This window comes from Tauraco erythrolophus, chromosome 1, assembly GCF_009769465.1.
Source record: "Tauraco erythrolophus isolate bTauEry1 chromosome 1, bTauEry1.pri, whole genome shotgun sequence".
NCBI classification, from domain to species: domain Eukaryota; kingdom Metazoa; phylum Chordata; class Aves; order Musophagiformes; family Musophagidae; genus Tauraco; species Tauraco erythrolophus.
The window spans coordinates 97822453-97844869 of NC_141465.1; the positions used below are offsets into that span (position 1 = coordinate 97822453).

The window sequence follows — 22417 nt, forward strand, 5'->3', positions numbered from 1 at the left end:
CACGCAGAAATATAGCTAATATAATCAGTTTCACAATTGGTACCAAATGTGGCTCTCATTTATTTAAGCACTGGCAGATGTATCATATTCTTATTATGTTGCAGAGCCTTGGTTTAACTGTGAATAAGTGGTGCTTGGGACTGTGGGTGTGTTGTACAGACATCCACACAGTTTATTGGCATCTTTTGCATAGGGTAATGTTCAGGTGGGGGGCTGAGTCTGAAACAGGGTGGCTGGTTAGTTACTGTCTGGATGTTGATGTGAGTCTCCGTTGCTTGTGACGCTGCCTTCCGACAGGTCAGATGAGACTCTCCGAAATGTCATTCGAGTGAATTCTTACAGTCTGGCTGGGCGCTTTTTCCCTGCGACCTTTACACTGCACACGTTGCTATTGATTATATTAAATTACTTCCAAAATGTCTTCTAACCATCTTAACTATGTGTCCTGTCGACATAACTGTCCTATATGACTATTTCTGCATCAAAAGAAAGCAATTTTACTGACTGTTTGTAAGTATCTTAGTTATATCCGGCTTGGTCAATTTTACAGCAGGAACTGCTGGGGGAAGTAGCTGGAAATGACAGATTTTTCCGCCTGGGATCTTAACCCATATGCTTAGGCATACAAGTAGTGCTTGTCAACTAGCCTGTGCACAGCAGGAGCTGCCAGGAGAATTTCTGGGATTTTTTGAACTTTCCACCTGGAGACGTCCTGTAACATTTAGTTAAGTACTCTGTCATGAAGGCTGCTACGGGTTTGTTTGGTCATTGTGTCTCTAGTCAGTCTGTTACCTCATCTATGCGGAGACCAGTTGGGAAGATCCAGGATTGCACAGGGAGCTCTGTACGCTGCATACGCATACAGGCACAGCCCTGATCCCCTGTTACACCACAGTTGTGACTTGAATTTCCTCCTTATATCACAGCTGTAATCGTTCCTCTGATTCTGCCTCAGAGGTATGTATTGTATAGTTTCAAAATGTTTGGGGATTTATTTTATCAAGATGGATGTACTCACTATATAAGCTCTTGAATAACCAGATAGAAACCCTTGTCGCCAGTTCCCCTTGGCCAGTGAATTTGTAGTGCTTTGGGCAAGTCATGGTGTAGTAGCTTTTATCTTTCATGTTTTCTCAAGTCTGATATTTAGTTCTTAGTGTTATGAATGCTTTTTTGTTTTGTTTAGGATCTTCTACATGTGGCTTGGAGATTCTCTCCCGTTGTTTTTTCTTTCCTCTTTAAATATAGCTGTGTCAAAGCTGTAGGAAAGCTGAGCTTTCTTGCCTGATGGAAGCGCAAGCAATGATACCATCTTGGTGAGGAGGGTGAATTGTTTATGGAATAAGTTTGTCAACTAAATGTGTTTTGAGGAGGTGACGTTCTGTTTCTGGCATTACCAATGCATACTGTTAACTCTTAGACTCAGAGAGTATCTGAAGAGGTTAAAGTTTCCTTGCTGTCGAGCCTTTCTGGCTTGATTATTATAAAATCATAGAGTCATAGAATGGTTTGGATTGGAAGGGACCTTAAAGATCATCTCGTTCAAAACCTCCTGCCACAGGCAGGGACACCTTCCTCTAGATCTGGTTGCTCAAAGCCTCAACCAGCCTGGCCTTGAATATCTCCAGGGATGGGGCATCAACTACTCCTTTGGGCAACCTGTTCCAGTGCCTCATCACCCTCATTTCTTCCTTATATCTAATTGAAATCTACTCTCTTTCAGTTTAAAGCTATTGCCCCTTGTCTTATCATTATATACCCTTGTAAAAAGTCCCTCTCCAGCTTTCTCGAAGACCCTCTTCAGGTACTGGAAGGCTGCAATAAGATCACCCCGGAGCCTTCTCTTCTTCAGGCTGAACAGCCCCAACTCTCTCAGCCTGTCTTCAGAGGAGAGGTGGCTCCTATGTGACTATGAAATAAACACAGAACAAGGAAGAAAACTGAAAACACTGAGTTTCTTTTGGTTCAAGAGAACATTTGTTGTTATGAATTTTTTTTTCTTTGGGTTTTCTAGATCTCTAATTCTTAGACTCCTCTCTACCCTCATTGCTTCCTGACCATCATGTCTACTTTTTTTATAGAACATAATTATTGGAAGTGGCTCTCATATTTAAGCAAATAGAGATCTCCATCAATTCAGAGATGTGTTTGGAATGATAATCCATGTACTATGTGTGGTGTACCAAAAATATAGCATGAGGAGCCTGTTTTTTGACATCTGGAACATCCGTTTCTCAAGTTTGGGGAAATACAGTTGGAGCAGAGGTAGCATACCTCCCACAGCCCCACAATGTTCCCTTATCACAGAGTCATAGAATAGAATAGTTGAAATTGCAAGGTTTGTCTGGAGATCATCTTGTGTAACCTCTCATCTAGTCCATTTTTTAATGTCTTTGATATAGGAGACTGTAAAGTCTGCCTGGCCAACTGTTTCAGTGCTTGAACAACCTCACGGTTTAAAAAAAAAGCAAGAGAGGAGGGAGGAAGTTCGTGTTTGTCTTATGTTTAACCAGTTTCCTGTATTTCAATTTGTGCCTCTTGTCCATTCACTGATAAAGTTCCCCTGAGCCTTCTCTTTTTGGGGCTAAACAATCCCAGCTCTGTCAACCTCTCCTTGTAAAACAGATGCTCCTTTAATTGTGTCCACAGCCCTTTCTGGACTCATTCTAATATGTCCATATGTCTCTTGTGCTGGGGAGCCCAGAATTGGACACAATACTCCAGATGTATCTCAACACTGCTGAGCTGAGGGGAAGAATCACCTGTCTTGACCAGCTGGTGATGTACTTCTCTATGGTCAACTTGTCGTCCACCAAGACCCCTATCGTTTTTCCTACAAACCTACTTTACAGCTGGTTGGCCCCAACACGTGTTGATGCATGGGATTATTCCTCCCCAGGTTCAGCATTTAGTGTTTCCTCTTGTGGAACTCACTGAAATTCCTCTGCCCGTTTCCCCTGTCTGTTGAGGTCCCTCTGAAGGGCAGCACAGCAGTCGGGTCTGTCAACCACTCTTCTTAGTTTTTAACTTCACCTCTTTGTTAGAAACTATTTAATCATCTTCGGCTTCAGAAGGAGAAAAGTATATTTTTCAACATTTCTTGAGGGTCTTTGGTATGAAGCTCTGTGTAATACCATGATGAGACTGCCTCACCATTTACAGTGGATAGTTTGAAGTTATTATTGCACTGCAAGTCTAATTCTTTTCAATTCCTGGCCTAAGCCACTAGATAATCAAGTATTATTTAGTAACTCTCTTTAGTGCTACATGACAGAATAGTTGTGCTCCTGCTCTCAAAAAAAGGAGACTTTCCAACAGATTGAGTCATATATAGATTGCCCAACTGTATGCCCTCTTTAGAATTTAGATATGTTCTGTAAAAAAAATAAATATATCTATCTCCTTCTTCATGTCATAAATAGATATTAGGTGGAGTAATCTTCATATTTTTCTTAAGAATAGGGTCAATATCTCTTAGATTTGCTGCTTTAATTGCAAATGTTAGGGCTTTGTTAATTCAATATCACCATTGCTTTGTTTAAAACAATGGATATGATATATCGTTCGGAAGAGTCATTCGTATCGTGAATTTATTTTAAGCAACGTTTGACATCACAGATACAATGATGAGTTAAAGTCAGTGTCTCTCAACCTATATTGCTTGGAACAGAAAATATTTTGTTTGCACAAAACTACTTTTGCTGTGCTGCATTAACCTGCCATTGCATTTTCCTTTCTATCTCCCTGTTCTCCATGTCCTCATTTGCCTGTCCACCTGCCAAAAGAGCAAAACCCAAAGAGCAAGGCAAAATCCAAACCCAAAGGTTGAGTAAGTGTTCTTCTGTGATTGCATCAATAGTCATATTTGTGTTGCACTTCATTCTTACGTATGGTGCATACAACAAATGAGAAGCTGGAATTTATCTTTGGAACTTTTAGTGGTTTTTAAAGTAGTCTTTGCTTTTTCTATTTTTTTTTTTTTAAGTTATTTTGCTTTAGCCCTTAAAAGCCAAAGCCAGTCTGTTTTTATAATCCCTGTCTCATATACTCCTCATCTGAAGGACCTTTAAGGGGAAAGCGTTTTTTACGACATTATCTGCAAGAACTCATGTTACTGCAGTAACATCCTGAGTGCTCTTCTGCTTCTCTGGTTCTTCTCTCTGTATTCTCGTATAGCTGGAGTCACTGTTCTGGACTCAGGCCCTGTGATCTCTTCGGAGCACCTCAGAACTGTTTTTATCTTCTATTCAGTATTGAAAATGAAGATGTTTGCAATGCATAAACAGAATCCATACAAAAACTACATTTCTCCAAGTGTGCATAATATGTTTCTACGTTTGATGGCTGCTTCTTTTGACTGCTGATGATAAATTTGTTCATAAGTTGGCAAAAAATTTAGTCAGCATTTGGCATATGCAGAAGATGGACAACAAACAGTTACAGGTTTAGGATTAAATTATATCTTTTTTCCCTGTTCTTTCAAGAAACAGAAATGAAGGTCAGCTGTTAATAATCTATTCAAGTTCTATATGTGCCAGATAAAAAATGAATGTATTTTCTGTATTTCAGGGAAGTCTGAAGAACAGTCGGAAGATTTCACCCCAAGAGTTTATTCAGGAATTAAAATCTGGGTCGACAGATGAAAGACTAGTCACTTGCTTAGAATCTCTCCGTGTGTCCTTGACCAGTAATCCTGTCAGGTAACATAATTAACATATATTGCAAAGATTAATCATATTCTTATTTCATAATGGCTTAAAATTAATGGATCTGTAGACGTGCATGTTTCAAGGTTTTCCAGTTAATGAATGTTTATGCGTTAGTGAATGATTGTACCTTTTTTCTTTTTTTTGCATTGATTATGTATCTTCTGTAGATCTATTTTTCAGTAGATTTCACTGATCTGTACAAGGTAATGCTAAAAGAATGTAAAACAAGTGTAGTGCAGAGCAGTTTGCTTTGTTTTCTAGTGCTAAATAGTCAGAAGGTTTTTTTATAATTTTTATTTTTGAAATATTCTCTTAATTCTTTATTTTTTTAACTTGCTTTGTCAGGGTGATCAGTAGTGGGAGGTAGACACCTTGGTGTAAGTTTCTTAGCCGGAAAAAATATATACTTTTAATTGTGTGCTCCTCCTTCTGTCCAGTGTGCTTTAGGCTTTCTTCCTTGTTGACTTCTAGTAATTTTTGCTGTATATGTGGGGTTTTCTATATAGAAAAGAGTATAACAGTAGTTTTCCTGTGCTTTTTCTAAAAAAGGCTGACTCTTCAGTAATCATAACTCTAACACTGATATCAGTCTATAAGTTTAATTTGGATTTAATCCATGCAGCTTGATTTGTGGATGCTGGCTTTATTTTATTAAATTATATTTTCTGCTATCCTGCTTTACTTACCACTTTTTTGGTTCAGAGCTCCTATTTAAGCCAATGGTTGAACACATGATTTTGGGAAACCATTTTGGGTTTAGTTCAAAATAATGCAAATAAAATGTTTGGGATGCTTATGATGGGATGTGATTAAAAAGGATTAGACAGCTTTCTTCTTTCTGCATCTGGATGTTTGCTTCTTTCCTTCTATTAATTAGTTTTTGAATTGGATTGTCTTATTTAAAAAATGGACTGGTTCACATGGGAAGACACAGGCTTTACATTAACTTGAGTTCTTCTGACATAGGATTTTGCAGAAGTTATACTTTCTCCATGAATGTGAAGCTACTTTTTGATATAGTATTACTTCCCTTTCTTTATTTAAAAAAAAAAAACAACAAACAACAATTCACAACCCCAGAGATGTTTTCATTTACACTTACCTTGATTTAACAAAGAAAACTTTGCTTGTTAGTGTGCATCTGGAAATAGAAACACAAAATGTATGAAATGTGTGACAGTTTGTTTGGAGCAATCTCTTCTCTCTGTTCTTGATATGACTGGATAGTTTCATCTTTTTGTATGTGATCCACTTTGCTGTCCCTTTCCCACACACTGAGAGAAAAGTTAATCCCCTGTCCTGAAAAACTAAATCAAACCAAAACCCATGATCTTGGTGAGGTGCTAGTTCTGCCTGACAGCACATTGTGCTGTGATAGGACATGACGGGGAGAGGAATATGGAGAAATGGTATCAGAATAAGGAGGCCAGCTGTGAGAGAACAGTGTTGGTTTATGCTTGAGACATTGGGAGAGATCTCAAGTTGAAATTGTCTATTATGTTGTAATAGAGCATCTGATCTATACCAAAAGTCTGCTGAACAATATCTGGAAGAACAAAGTACAGAAACTTAGAGGTTTTACAGTAACTAAACATTAAGAAATTTTGGACTGAGTAGGGTTTCCACTGAGTAACGAAAGGATTAGAAATCTGTTGATATATGTTAGGAGTACAGGGAAAAGAGAAAGTGGTTTTGTGCAGAGCGAAATGGAAAAACAAATGTTTTCATTTTAATAAGCTTAGTGTGTTTTATGTCAATCCTTCAAAGCATGCTAGAAGGGTGTGATGCATTGTTGATATTTAAATATTGCATTGATACTTTTGAGAGATCAGTTTTTTTTAACTAATTGATCCAAACAGTTCTAGATTGCAATGCTGACTTTAGCTTTATTCAGCCAAGTACAGTAGGTATAAAATTTAGCAGTTGAATCTAGGTCAAAACTTGACCATAATTTATTAAAGTTTCATTTCAGTTTGAAACATTAAGTGGAACATAAGAGAAAACATAGAAGAACTATAATGCTTGGATTGGACTGAAACTCATTATTAAGTTAATGGATAGCCTAAGAATAGGTCTAAATTTGAGAGGTTCGAATTGGAAGAAAAGTGACTGTGGCTTGCAAAAACACCAGAGAAATTTAAGTAGGCAGCAGTGTCATTAAAAATAAAAAAATAAAAAAAATCTCTGCTACTTGACCGACCATGAATGTGTTTTAGTCTACAAATCAAAAGAAGGATCACAACCAATAGAACATATGGGTTCTGAAACAGTCTTCTGATGTATCAAGTGGTGCTGAAAAAGACTGTTAAGGTAGACCTCACTAGGCTTAAACAGAGCATTTTAAAGTAGTCTTAGTAAAATAATTAAGTTCTTCCTTAAGGCTTATGTACAAAAATAGCAAAAACCTAACAGCAGCACACTGTTCTTCATACTAAAAAATTGTGAACATTTTTAAACCACTTTTCCTTCTTTCTAATGAGTAACAACAGTTGATTTTCATTGGATGCAAATATTGGTGACCTTGATTTTCCTATCAGCAGCCAGATCTTTTGATTAAGAACTTACTTTGACACATTAATACTGAGCTCAAGTCCAGCTGCTATAAATCTATGATTATTTTTAACTTCAGCTTCATGTGATATGGACAACGAGAAATAACTGATGAAACTTTGGGATTTTATGTTGTGCATGTATAATACCTAAGAATAAATTTATGCTTTTTTAACAGGATGAGAATTAAATTTAGATTGGATCTAGCCTGACAATCTTCACATTTGTGTGCTGTGATTTTTTGACAATGTATAATTTAGGACTTTTTGCTGTTTTTCCAATTACTAAACTTTAATCATCTGAACTTTTAAATCTCATTGACATTTCAGTTTCTAATGCAAGAACTGGTTCTACAACATTGTTTTCAATTAGTTGTTTTTAAAAGATGTATTTTTAGTTCACAGAAAATCTGAATCAAGTGACATTGAGTAGTTTGATCCTGGTACTTAGAAAAATGTATTGAAACCTATGACTTACTGCAAAAAGTAGTATTTATTTTCCATCAGTATAAAAAGAAAGCCTCCAAAGGAAAATACATCCGCTTATTGTGGTCACTGTTTTTCAGGTAAATAAATGGGATGTTTTTACTTCACAGTTACCAACACAGTTCATCAAAAATGGTTCAGTGATCTGGCTGTACATAGTATTACAGATAACTAGTTACCTACAACTGTTTCTCTCCTTTTGTATAATAGTTGCAACAGATTTAGCTCTTTTCATTAAGAGGACATTTTTAATAAGTAGAAAATAAGAGCACTGATAGCTTGTTTTTTTTTGTCAGACTGACAAAAAGTCGAGTGTTTGCTCTGCATAGTGTAAGTAATCTTTGTTCTTTTGTGGAAGCAGAGGAAAGGGCAGTAATAATGCAACAGTATTTTAGACACTTGATCATGCTCAGCCTCCTCAGCTGCTGGATGTATGACAAAGTGGCTGCTCACAATTCCATCTAATACAAAATGTGCTAAGGAATGTCTAGTAAAGTCATCTTTAGGTCAGATATGACCGCCTATACCAAAAATCATTGACAGTTATTTGCCTAATCTGTTTCAGGACAAAAAGCCCATTCAGGACGGAGAAAAACTATTTTTTATATATGTTTACTTTTAGGGGAAAAAACCTATAAAAACATCTGATCTGGTTCTTTCTTCCTATAACTTTGAAGTCCATTACAGTTCTGTATCTAGCAGATAGGAAGAGCCGTTTAATCCCGTCCTATGATGGGACTTCAACTACTGTGTGTTTCAAAAGAGCTATTGCATCTCCCTTGTGTTATTTCCAACAAAATAGCTTATTTGTCACTAGTAAGGTCCTGCTCTTTAGATAGGAGTATATAAGTATTCTGGTTGCTATTCAAAATTGGTGATAGATAAATTTTACCCAGTGTGTACAATGGTGTGTAAATAGGCAAAACAAAGAAAACAGTGGAGAGACTGTAATGCAAGTAAAGTGGATGTTGTAATTTTTTTACCAATTCTGATCAATGTCTTGATGTTGAATTTCTGATGTTGCAGAATGAATGCTTCCTTTTCACATAAAAGAGTTTATTTTGTTAATACACGGCAAGGGATTTCCTCATCTTAAACTTTTTTTAAGTAATCATTTAAAGAATGCACAGAAACTGTTGGTACTACACTCACAACAGAAACGTGTGTTGATGATGAAGATGGTGAAAAGTATTACATCTTCATCATGCTAATTATATATCTGTTCTAAACAGAGATGGTTTTGTAATCAGTTAATAGATAAAGGTAATATGCTAATTTTAAAGTGGAAAAAGCGTGGAAGAGATATCCGTTATGAAATAATTTTCTGTCTTGTTGGCCAAAGACAATAATAAGAGATCCAAGGACTTGTCTTATGGCAGTAGCATGGAAAGTTGATTGAATTTGTTAGGAAGTATTTCCTGCCTCTTACAGAAAGAGAAGAGTCTTTGAGTACTTGTGAGTTCATTCCATAATTGAACATTATAACTTCAGCCTTTATAAATGGAATTTCCTGAGCATATCGTCTCTACAGTTTCCCTGCTTGTATATGTGTTTTTGTTGCTTCTGCATCCAACTTGTCCTTCCTCCAGTGGGATTTGGTCAGAAATTTGAAGTTTAAAATATCTGTGCCTTACACAGGCAATGTAGTCTAAAGAGCAAAATATTCCTTCTGTTATGACTATGAATGACAGTGTTGTCCATGAACTTTAGGGTTAGGTAATAGATCAAACGTCATAGTTTCAGCAAGACCAACAGCTACTATCAAATGGACGGCGGCAGTACTGCTGTCAGTCGTGCAGTTACTCGTGTTTGACATGTAGGGGTTTTGAGCAATAGTCAACAGGAGTGTGAAGCAGCTGTCTCCTGTAGCAACAGTGTGCCTGGGTTTAACCACACCAAAAGATAGAATCATAGAATGGTTAGGGTTGGAAGGGACCTCAAAGATCATCTAGTTCCAACCCCCCTGCCATGGGCAGGGAAACCCTCCACTACCCCAGGTTGCTCAAAGCCTCATCCAACCTGGCCTTGAACACTTCCAGGGATGGGGCATCCACAACTTCTCTGGCCAACCTGTTCCACTGCCTCACGACTCTGAGTGAAAAATTTCTTCCTTATATCTAATCTAAATCTGCCTTCTTGCAGTTCAAAGCCATTACCAGTAGCTGAAATTTTAAATTTTTGTTGTGTTCACTTGGAGATATTTGTATGGATTAATATCTTAGGCAGCCACTTCTGCAATTCCTTTAGGCATTTATGCCATTTATGGTTATATTCTTATGGTTATATTCTGACCTTCCAAGGAGATCCTAGAAGAGTGTGTAGTAGAAATTTATTGCTTTTCTTCCCTTCCTTTGCAAGGGCTTTTTAACTACAATTCTATACCAAAGAATGTATAATTGTTAATTTTAAAAATAAAATTACTAAATTTAATGGCTACGGTATATTTTTTTTAATCTTCTTTGATTTAAGGTTATCTAATTGCTTCAGTGACTGAAGGGACTGCCTCTTGAGTGAAGAGTTGATTTTGGATTTTAAAATTCCAGTTATACTGTTTTTATTTATGCTGACAATTTTCATTACTCTTTGAAATGTCTTTTTTTTTTTTTTTTTTAATATCTTTTTTCTTTCTCCCTAGTTGGGTTGAAAACTTTGGCCGAGAAGGTCTGGGGCTGCTGTTGGATGTTTTGGAAAGATTGGTTGAGACGAAAAAGTAAGGATGATTCAATATAAAATTGCCAGCTTTTCTTAATATATAAACAGCATTTAATTACACTAAATTTTTTTATTTATTCAGCCAGGACAAAGTTGTGAAGAGGAGTCAGCATAAGGTTATACAGTGTTTGAGAGCCTTCATGAATAATAAGGTATGGGATGTTATTTAACCTGGAAATCTAAATTGCTACAGTTGAGTCAGATAACATATGTGACCAGTGGGTGTGAGCAATTTGGAGAGTGATGTGTTGGTCAGCTGTGGTTTGACGTTCTTTCTGCTGCTGCTTCCTCTCTGTGTAAATAAAGACTAGTGTAAACTTTTGGTGCTGATTTGCCCTTATTACAGAATAAATGACCTGTTTTGGACTTTTCTCTCATTTATTTTTTCTAATTAAGTGTTTGATGGACTTAAATGTCATTTGAAATGTTTACTTGTGGGAACTGCTGCTGTCTTAATATAGTAATGTGGATTTCCTCCAACTCTCCTTACAACTGTTCTTCTGTTGTTTAGTATGGATTGGAACGAATTTTGGGAGAAGAGAGGAGCCTTTTGTTGCTGATCAAAGCAATTGATCCCAAGCAAACTAACATGATGACGGATATAGTTAAACTCCTTTCTGCAATGTGCATTGTTGGAGAGGAAAACATGTAAGTACCGTATTTAGCCAGAAATAGTAAGGTAATTTTAAGATATCCAAAATTATAGTCATACCTGACTGAAAAGCTAAAATTTTCAGCTTAGGTTTGAAAGTAATACTGTACTATATTTTCAGTATACGTTTTTATTATGGTCATATCAATAAGAGTTTTCCTTTTGATATGTGGATGTACTGGTTAGATGGAAGTAGTTAGGCAGCCATGCTTTTGTTAAAAATTTTTTAGCATTACTTTTAAGATATCTTGACCATTGTAATCCAGTAAGTCATTCTTTGGCTACAAAAGTCTCCAAAGGAAGCAAGTAATGCTTAAACCTCCTAAATTTGTACGCAAGAAATTGAAGAGGATGAATACTTTGGCAACATGGCTCTTCAGATAAGAAATCAACAGCAAGGTTAAATATCTCTCCTGAGTGAAATCCTTTTCTTTTTGTACAGCCTTGAAAAAATTTTAGAAGCTGTTACATCAGCAGCAGAGGAAAAGAATGTTGACAGATTCTCTCCTATTGTAGAAGGTCTTCAGGATAACTCAGTTCAGCTGCAAGTAAGCAAATTTTTTTCACAAACCTCTGCAACAAGTAAAAAAAATTACTTATTTTTCTATGTTGAACAAGTTATTACAACAAAAAAGAGAAGGGATACTGTTTCAAATAAGGGTCAAATTTTGGTATGTTTTTTAAAATGTATTATGGAAAGATTCAGTGTTGAGAAACACAGGGATGTTGCAGATTAATTTGTTGATTTCTGTTCACCCAAATTGTATAAACTTTGGTAGTTAAATTTATACCGCCTTTTAAAATAAAGCATGAGTTCTGTATTCAGATGCACAAATATTATCTAACTTCTGACAATATTTGCTGAACCTTTAAGATTAATAGTATCATAGAATCATAGAATCATAGAATGGTTAGGGCTGGAAGGGACCTTCAAAGGTCATCTAGTCCAACCCCCCTGCAAGGAACAGGGATATCTCCAACTAGATCAGGTTGCTCAGGGCCTTGTCCAACCTGGCCTTGAACGTCTCCAGGGATGGAGCATCCACCACCTCTCTGGGCAACCTGTTCCAGTGTTCTACCACTCTCATAGTAAAAAATTTTTTCCTAATATCCAACCTGAACCTACCTCCCTCTATTTTAAAACCATTACCCCTTGTCCTATCATAACTGGCCCTCCTGAACAGCCTCTCCCCATCTTTCCTGTAGGCCCCCTTGAGGTACTGGAAGACCGCTATAAGGTCACCCCGGAGCCTCCTCTTCTCCAGGCTGAACAGCCCCAACTCTTTCAGCCTGTCCTCATAGGAAAGGTGCTCCAGCCCTCTTATCATCTTCGTGGCCCTCCTCTGGACCCTCTCCAACTGGTCCATGTCCTTCTTATGTTGGGGGCTCCAGAACTGGACGCAGTACTCCAAGTGAGGTCTCACAAGGGCAGAGTAGTAAAAACCCCAAGTAGTAGTAGTAGTAGTAGTAGTAAAAACCCCAAGTTTTTAGGCAACAGCTTTTTATAATTAATGTTTAAATCAACAGGAAATCTGTCCCTCATGCCCGTGTTATGATTTCATAAAATTGCACCTAGAGTCTGAGGAGAGAAATCTTTCACATTATTTCCAGTTTTCAATTTGTTTCAGCTGGATATAGAGTTTACTGCAGAAAGATGCAAGGTATTAGAGTGTGTTTGAATGATCATTACAAATCATTGGTCTAAGAGTATAAATATTAACTCATATCAATTTTTCATATAATTCAGTGGAACTGAATGTTGTTCATAGTTATCATTCTTCGTGAATATTACAAAAGTGGCAACAGATGAATCTTAAGTTTGGAAGAACTGATTGTGTTACTCAGATACCAATGGGATTATCTTTTTAAAAATCCTTCCTCCTTCTTACTTTTTTCTGTCGTATAATCATAAAATGGTTTGAGTTGGAAGGGACCTTTAAAGATCATGCAGTTCCAATACTCTTGCTGTGGAGAGGCATCTTTCACTACATCAGGCTACTCAAAGCTCCATCCAACTTGACCTTGAACACTTCCAGGGATTGGGGTATCCACAGCTTCTCAGGATATGATTGGCTTTTTGGGCTGCAAGCGCACATTGCTGGCTCATATCTAATTTTTCATCGACAAATATCCCCAAGCCCTTCTCTGAAGGGCTGCTCTCAATCCATTCGTCGCTCAGCCTGTGCTGATACTGGCAATTGCCCTGACCCAGTTGCGGGATATTGCACTTGGCCTTGTTGAACTTAATGAAATTCACATAGGCTGACTTCTCCATCTGGCCAAGGTCCCTCTGGATGGCATCCCTTGATGCTCCCATATTTGGCTTCCTATTCCTTCTTGGTTTGCTTCTTTTACTTGCTTGGTTTACTTAGATATTGGATCATGACATAAGCAAAATATTTTGTTCTTATTTAATCAATCTGAAAAACAAAAATATGAAAAGTTTGATAATTTTTTGTTATGCTGATTTCTATTGTTTTAGTATAATCAATAAGGTAAAAATCTATGTATAATACATATTAAGAAAAGTTTATTCATAAATATAAGCAGTCAAATAATTGAAAAAATCAAGGGGCAGAAATTATGTTTAATGTTGAATAATAATAGTTCAGTGACTCTTTATATTAGTTGAGTAGCTTTCTCTTTTCTTTGGCATGAATATGGATATCAATTAAAAAAATATTTTTGTTCAGTAGGGAGAGATGCTTTAGATCACAGAAATTATATTTTCCTATTTCAGAATTTGTATTTAACTTAAGAGAATTTAGGAGCTTGTATTTTCTATAGAGCATGTAAGGCTTTGAGAACTTCCAGATCCATCACAGCGCTCGTATGAGATGCCTAAATTTTAATAAAGTGAAGAGCAGTAATTCTCAGACTATTGTTTACTAGCTTATAGGGATTCAGAGTCTTGAAGTTAACAGCACTTTGAGTATTAGGCTTCCAAATGTGATCCTGAATTTTCAGGAGGAGCGGATATTTGCATGTGTATAGATTTAATAAGGGGGAAAAAAAAAGCCATCTCTAACTTCCTTTTCTATACTGTTCAAAAAGCACATGAAAACTGCCTGAAAAGCAGCCCCTTATTTTATTTGAAGCAGTAGGGTAAATTAAATTAATCCTATGTACTTCTGAACACTTTCATACTTACTGTTCACAGCAGTGCTCAACTTCATTAGTGAGGTATCACTGAGGAGAGAACTGAATCAGTGCAGAAAACTTCTGCAGAGTTGTTAACTGTGCAGTAACAACTTTTATTTTTCTAGGGCTACTCTCCAGGTATTAAGTACTTTTCTGCTAGTTATGCATTCTCATGATTGTGCTATAGGTCTATTTGGTGTTTTGTTCTCCTCTGATATAAAAGATATTTAGAGTTAATTAATGCTCCTATTACAATTGCAATACTTAAGCTGAATGTATTAATTTGACTTTACTGAGAGCGTTACCCTAAATTCCTGAAAATAAGTAACATTTTACTCTTCCATTTGCTATATCTTATGTAGATATGTAAACTTTTAATGAAAGTGGGGTTTTTTTTCGTTTTTTTTTTTTTTGAGTTAAACTTCCATTTGAACACATTCTCTCTACTAGAAAGTTGGTTTTTTTTTTTTTTTTTTTTCTTTTTCGGACTCTACAAATGGTTGCTAGATTTGTTTTTTTAAGACCAGAAAAATCAAGGTTTCTCATGTGAATCAGTTGTAAACTTTTATAACAATGACATTGACCTGGTGGTTAATTTGACAGTGTTTTAATGAGACAAAAGTTTACAGTTGTCAGTTACTTGGCATACTTGCCTTGATTATTTTCTTGATATATGTAGGCTTGCGTTGTAGCAGTTCAATTTGACACTAACAACTGACCTTTTCAATTTTGAATTGACTAATGTTTCTGCTACTTGAAGGCTGAATATATAAAAAGCCTCAGTATGATGACTTTTGTATTTTTAGTGAAAGCTCTACGTATCTACTTTTTGCATGTGTTGAAAAGTAAAGAATATTTTTCCTTCTATCATTCATAAACTCCAAAATTATGAGAAGTGTACTTAAATGTTTTTTGTTCAAGACAAGATTGGTCAACTTAGTTTGAGAATATAAGTACAGCCAGGAGTAATATTGAGTTTCTGGTGTTGTTACAGTAAATGTCATTTAACATCTTAAGCCTGTGCTCAGGAAAACGCGTACAAGGCAATCTGGTACCTTGTATACTTATGACAACATCTGAAAAAGTCTAATACTTTGATTGTTCAAGTCACGGAGGCAGGAAATACAGCTCTTCTGACACAACCCATTTTGATGTGTTTAAGACGACGATGGCAACAACAAAAAATTGTGCTTTGCCGAGTTCTTCTTGTAGAATCAAATGAATGCTTCTACTCTCTATTTGTCATCTTTCATCACTGTTCCTCAAGCAGGCAGTGTAACGAATGGAAGAGTGCTGTTCTTCTGTACAGCTCTAGTTGGAGATGCCTGCACCTTCTAACTTTTCCCATTAGAACCAAGAAGAAGTACAATATTGAAGCAAAGGTGCAATTCTTCCTTTTCCAATTAAGTTTCTTGTTGTGGTTTGAGCCAACCAGCAACTAAACTCCATACAGCTGCTCGCTCACCCTCCCCCACCCCCAGGGGAGGAGGAAGAGAATTAAAGGGGAAAAGGGAAAGAGAGTTGTGGGTTAAGATAAGAACAATTTAATACTACTACTACTACTAATATATAAATAGATACATATGTATAATGATAGTAATACATACAAGCAAGTGATACACAGTGTAATTGGTCACCACCTGGTGACCAAGACCCATCTCGTTCCAGCTAACGATCCCAAAACAGATTAAGTCCTGACACTGCAATCCTGGATAAGTGAGAGGCCTGAAAAGAGAGAGAGAGAGTGAGAACACTCTGAGAGTCCAAGAGTGAGAGCCCCATGAAGAGCAAAGGCCCTTCTTTCTGGCTAACTCTCATCTTTATACTGGACATGATGTTGCATGACATGGAATACTTCATTGGTCAATTTAGTCCTCAGTCCTAAGTCTAAGTTCAAATCATAAGGGGAGTTGTGGACCCTCTGTCCCGGCCATGCTCCCCCCCAGCCTGTTGTGCACATGGGCAAGAACATGGCAAACCACGAAGTCCTTGAGGTCTCAGCACCAACTATAAACATCAGTGCGCTGTCAGCATTCTGCTCATAACGAGTCCCAGACCAAAAACCAAAACACGGAGTTCTTCTAGCTGCTGAAAAGAAGAACTAACTCTGTCCCAGCCAAAACCAGGACATTCCTGAAAAATTAGCACGGAACTGCGAGCACTGTGAAAACCTGCAGGTTCTTGATGCCTGCCCTAGAAGAATCATTTTTGTGACAAAGTAAAAGGTCTCATCTATTCATCAGTAGCATTACCCTCTCATATTTTTAGCTGCCAGGGAATACCATTTCATCTTTCTTTTTCAGCTAATAATATGAGTATGTGAGATGGTACGATCTGTGATATTTTGGTTAGCTGGATGACTTGGTGATTTTTGGTTGTTCTGTGCTAATGAGATCCTTTCTGTAACTGTGTATGTAATAAGATGAATCAGAGCAAAGCTCACCCTATCTAAATGTAGAGATCAGTGATATTTATTTAAGATCCATCTAAATGCACATGCAGGTGGATGCTACAACTCAAAGTCATTACTAAATTTTTTTTTTTGTCTTTAGCAACGGTAAATAATTGATTAACATCAATATAGCATCTGTACCAAAGCCAAATCTATGGCCAGTTTAATACTGGCAAGCAGAATTTGACTAAACATGCATCATCTTTACACAGGCTTTTCTAGAAATGCATACTGGCAGTAAGAGTGAGAAAAATGAAGTAGAAAATCTTACTGCATTTTCTCTTGTTCAAATGGGTGTGACATAAGATGATAGTTACCACACAGATAGTATTGATTGTCTTGGCTATGCAAGGAAAAAGCTGCTCTGAGCTACTGAGGTGTACCTGATTTCATAGATTTCATAGATTTCTAGGTTGGAAAAGACCTTAGAGATCATCCAGTCCAACCGTAAATGATGTTTTCTACCAGAAAAGGACCAGGTATAATCTGTCTGGTTTTCAACTGGGGAAAATGCAAGTTCAAAGTACAGACTGTGAAAGTGTCAGAAAAAGCATCCTGTAACTTGATAGACATCACTGGTTAGAATGGCAGAGGATTAGAATTTCAAGCTGTAACTTCTCACTTAGCGGAATATAGCTGATCTCATTGGTCTAGTTTCTCATGGAGGAATGCCTTCAAAATCTTGACATTCCAGGTGAACTGTGTCATCATCCATGCAAAGTTCTTCCCTACTAAAAATAATGTATTCATCAATACATGTCCATCTCGTAAACATGCAAAGTCAAGTACTGTAGACTTTTGTGCCATGTGGCAGCAGGGTGTTAAAAGCTTTCCAGATGGAATGTACTTGCAAAGCCCTCTGAAAACTAACAGGGTGGACTGTACTTAGTTGCAGTTCTTTAGAGATGAAGAAGGGAAGGAAGCATCCAACCAGACTGCCAGGTGAAGTGAAAGATTTGCTCTTGGCTTTTCCCTTAAGAAAGGAAAGTGCCTCTACACCCGTTCACTACATGACTGCTGTAAACAGCAGGATACTCACAAGATGTAATTACAGTTTGGGTTAGAGGTGCCCTTCAGAAAAGAGTGCTTAGAAACTGCAGTCCTCAGCACCACAGCAAAATTTTAGAAGGTACACCAGAGAGCTGCGTATTACCATATGCCTTTCGCTGTTAAAACCTAAAATAATTTTGCTTCTTCAGGCATCTTCTCAAGGGCAGACTGACAAAATACTTCCACCTATAAAATCTACAACTCTTCATGAATTGGTTTTCGATATAGACCATTTAACCAGAATATTTTGCTCGCAACAACTTCTGCATTTCTAGGCACCTAATTTACCTGTCTTCACTAAACCTCATACTACCTCAGCAGAAGTGCCTCTTCATTTATTGAAGATGAGACGTCTTTTCTGATATGGACACAGCTTTCCCGCCTTGTATCCATGGCTGAAAATTCAAAAGGCTGTTAGTCTGTTTACAGAACCTTATCCAAGGTAATTGAGTGTAAAAGAATGCAGTTTAGGGCCCACTCATCTGGAGTGCAAGCACTGACTGATAGTTCTGTGTCCTGAGAGTTGAAATGTATAGGGCTGTCAACTGGAGCGTCACAGGCGTTTTCATTAAGTGTTACGTGCTTTGAGAATTGTCAAGGAATGATGTTACATTTGGGGTAATTGTTCTTCAATTTTTGCTCAGCACCATTGAAGACAACTATCAGTGGATAATTGTTGGAACTGTTTGTAGTATGAATGCATATAGAGACAAGCACTTGAAGAAAACAATTACTTATCTGTAGCTTCCCTTCTCACTTGAGAAGCTCTTTCAACTCTTTGGACTGTTTTTTCTTTGGTCTGACCCTTTATTAGCAGCATTAGAGACTGGACAGTCTCTTTTTGTGGAAAAAATTACCATATCTGTTATTTCTACTGCATTTCTTTGGTTAGTGGCCACACTCTAGAAGCAGGACATTGAACTCATTGTTTGACTGTTGTTAAATCTGAAGTTACTAATGCTTTTTGGTAATTCAATAATTCTAAATACCAATCTGTATTTGAATGTTCAGAATGTTTAAAGCATGTTATTAAGCAGATTTAGCACTACTTTAAGATGAGAAAGTCATAATCTGGTATTTCTAAACAAAAGTCACGTACCTCTGTCTTAGTAATTTAAAAAAAAAAATTGTGACAGACAGTATTTTTTAGCTTTTTTTTTAAGCATTTTTCATTTTGAGACTTTTTTCCTAAACAAATAGACGCATATAGAGGTAAAATATCAGCCTTATTAAAAACTTTGTAGATGGGAAACAAATGAGCTTTCTAAATAAGTGGCAGATCTTTCTCTTTAGCAATATAAGACACTGAATAGGATTTAGTCTGCCAGTAAGCCAACCCATTGAGCATTTGAGCTAGATGTCTAAACTCTCATGTAACCAATGGAAATCCAAGGCTCAAATTATTTGTCAACACATGAACTTCAAACGTCGTTTCAGATGCCTTTGTACATATGATGTGGTTCCTTTAGGAGATTCCCACCCTTCTGGATTGGCGTTTTTAAGCCAAATGGGACACACTGAGGCAGCTGTGATGGTACTCTGTGTACTATGTGTTCATGTTTAAGCTGATGAATTGGGTCCCTAGTCAGTAAAGACTATGGATCCTTGAGTGCCCTGGTCACTTCATGTGTGTCGTAAAGAAGATCTTTTAGAATCTAGAATCTTTAAGAGCTTTAAAGAATCTAGTAGACTACTGATTAACAGGAATGGGAGTTTAGCTATGCATATAGCTACATATAGAAATCTGCCTACATCTAGGCGTCTAAATGCGGGTATCTGAAGCTTGAACTGTGTCTTGGAAAACTCTCGAGAATTTTTGAGTTTAGTCCTATGTCTTAGGCAGACACTAATTGAACTAAGCTTGCTACTTTTTTTTAATTGACTTATTGTCAAACATAGGGTAATACTAATATATTGTTTTTCCAACTGCAAAGTTTAGGATAGCAAAAGTTTATTGTTCTTGAATCTCCACCGGATTATTGGTTAGAACGGCTTTTTAATAAGCCACTCAAACGCTGTCCAACAAGTTTAAGAGGGGTGTTTTTCTCTTGGTTTTGGCATGCTCTACCAAAATCTAACTTTCCAGTCTACAGTGTAAAATGTTCGCACGTTTGTTTCCTCTTCTTGGTAGAATGGAACGCATTTTTTCCTTACAGGTTTTAGGTTCACTGAACAGATTGATCTTGCTGCAATCTACTTCTAAGTGAATTAACTAATTTCAAATTATTGTGATGATGTGTAATTTAAGTATTTTATGCTAACTGCTAGATACTGAATTACAGTTTCATTTGGAGTATGTTTTAAATGTTTATAGTCTGGTAACAGGTTCTTCCTGTTATCTTTATCATTAGTCTTCTTGATTTTTTTTTTTTTTTTAAACTTTTCATGAAGCAAATTACTCCAAGGTAGATGTCTAAGCAATGCCTTCTTTAGACTTGAATTTGTTTCCTCTTGTATAACTTTTTCCCATTCTGCTTTTTGTAGAACTTTCATTACTTTGTCTTTGTTTTCCTATAGAAATAATTTGCTAATATAATGCAGTAGATCTTTATCTTGTTTATTCCAGGAAAGCTAAAGTATATTCTGGTTATGAACTGCAATCGAATTCCCACTTAACTGAATTTGACTAAAGTACTAGAATAACAGTACGTTTTACTGATGTGATTGTTACTTTTCATTTTCATATCTTGTCTCTGTTCTACTTAAATAGCACATGTGCACGTGTAACTTGTTGATTTGAAAAATTAAAAGAAAATACTTCTTTTTTTCTTGGGCAGCAACTACATCTGTAGACTTCCTTTCATCTAAATTGCATTACTATCTCAAAGATAAAACTGCAGTTTGCTCTTGATCAGGATTTTCACAGTAATGTACTTTGTTCAGTCTCTGCCTTGTCATTGGTGGTTTGAATCAAGTGTGATAAATGCTAATTTCTCGCTTAGCAGTCTGTTCACATAAAGTTTTGCATGAAAATATACCGTGTTTTAAACTGCTGATAACAATGTCAGTGTTTCCAATTCTGATGTAATCAAACAACATGGAGTTTGACTTTATTTGAAATGTAAATGTAACCTTGCAGAACTGTAGTTTGGGTGGTAGTGTTGTCCAATGAAGTCTACAATCACTGAAATACCTCACTGATATTAACAGGAGTGCAGGTGTTGGTGGCATCTGTCAGTGTACTAAATCACTGGTTTTGGATGACGGAGCTAATTGAATCAAGAAAATGCAATTGAATGACAGACTTAGTACTCCAGAGGGATAGACCAGTGATTGTATAACAGGTTTCAACTAAATAAGCTCAAATTTAGGGAAAGTAAAAATTTTCATCACAGCTGCTGAATAGAATTACAAATACTGATAAAGTGAATTGTTTGGTAAAGTGGACCCATACCAAAACAAATACAAAAAGGTTTAAGAATAAAGAATACAGCCCATACTTAGGCAATAAGATAATTTATTATGTAAGGTGGTGTTGTGCTAAGTTTTAGCTGGTTCGGTTGCTTGCATTCACCTGACAGTGAATTCCTGCTGCTCCTGGCTAAGGGTTTTCAAGATGAATCTCTTGATTCTCCAGAGGAGACACTACTCAACTAGTTAACCACATAGTGTTACAGGCATCATAGTTGACCTGATTCTCGCTTTTGAGCTGAAGTACTGGTTCCCATGAAGTATTCCATCACCCTCAGTATGTTTAAGGAGGGAAGGTTTATTAAAAAGAAGGGGAAAAAAGCCCATTCTGCTCTTCAGGCCTAGTTTACTTTAATTAGCATTTCATCTTCTCATATGTTTTCCACTATTCACAGAGACTTTAGCCTTTACCGTTTCTATTATGTCACTAACTTTTCATAGATATGTATAGATGAATATATATTTACATTGATTTTTATATAGAGAGAATTATATTTGTCAAGGTATTTACGATCTACTAAAGTTCAGTTACTAAAGGAACTTGCTATTTGTATAAAATGACAAAATTCAATGGACTGAGAAAATATTTCATTTTTATGGAAATTTGTGAACTGGAGTTTGGTATTTATAGCTCATGTGGCTGATAAGAAATTTAAGTATCTTAATTATAAGATTACAGTAGAATGATAATTAGACATGGTGTAATGTCTAATTAGTAGTTTGTTAGTCTTTTTGACTGTGATGCATACTGAAATCTAATAAATAAAACAGTTTAATGTTTTCTCTGTTATAGGTAGCTTGCATGCAGCTCATCAATGCTCTCGTTACATCTCCTGATGACTTGGATTTTAGGCTTCACATCAGAAACGAATTTATGCGCAGCGGATTGAAAGAGATACTGCCAGTAAGCATCTCTCAGTTCCTCTTTGCGTTACGATGTATATGGTTGGACTGTTTGAGCTCGAGAGGGGGAAGGGGAGAAAAAGTTCTAATAAATTATTCTTAAAGGCATTTTATTAAGTCTGAACATGAGTAGTTAGATATGAGAATCAGTCTTAAAGAGTGAAAAGGTGAAGTGTGCTCCCTGAACTTTGTGTTGATTCCTCAGCATTTTAAGACTTTTGCTTAGAACATGCGACAGACTGTTGTGAAGACACGTGTTAATCTCCGCTGAAGCCATGTTTACCTTTTGAATATTTAGCTTAACTCATGTGTTCTTGTAATTTTAAACTTTAAAATAACATAGACAAGAATG

At 36.6% G+C, this 22417-nt stretch overlaps 1 protein-coding gene across 1 annotated transcript in view; it reads left to right on the top strand.

Annotated features, from left to right (window-relative positions):
- Nucleotides 1-22417, top strand: part of DIAPH3 (diaphanous related formin 3) — a 250682-nt gene that overhangs the window by 36101 nt on the left and 192164 nt on the right. The window contains exons 5-10 of the mRNA XM_086611740.1: nucleotides 4570-4700; nucleotides 10380-10454; nucleotides 10539-10608; nucleotides 10968-11104; nucleotides 11551-11656; nucleotides 21956-22066. Coding sequence (XP_086467866.1) covers nucleotides 4570-4700; nucleotides 10380-10454; nucleotides 10539-10608; nucleotides 10968-11104; nucleotides 11551-11656; nucleotides 21956-22066 — 630 coding nt within the window. The remainder of the gene's footprint in view (nucleotides 1-4569; nucleotides 4701-10379; nucleotides 10455-10538; nucleotides 10609-10967; nucleotides 11105-11550; nucleotides 11657-21955; nucleotides 22067-22417) is intronic.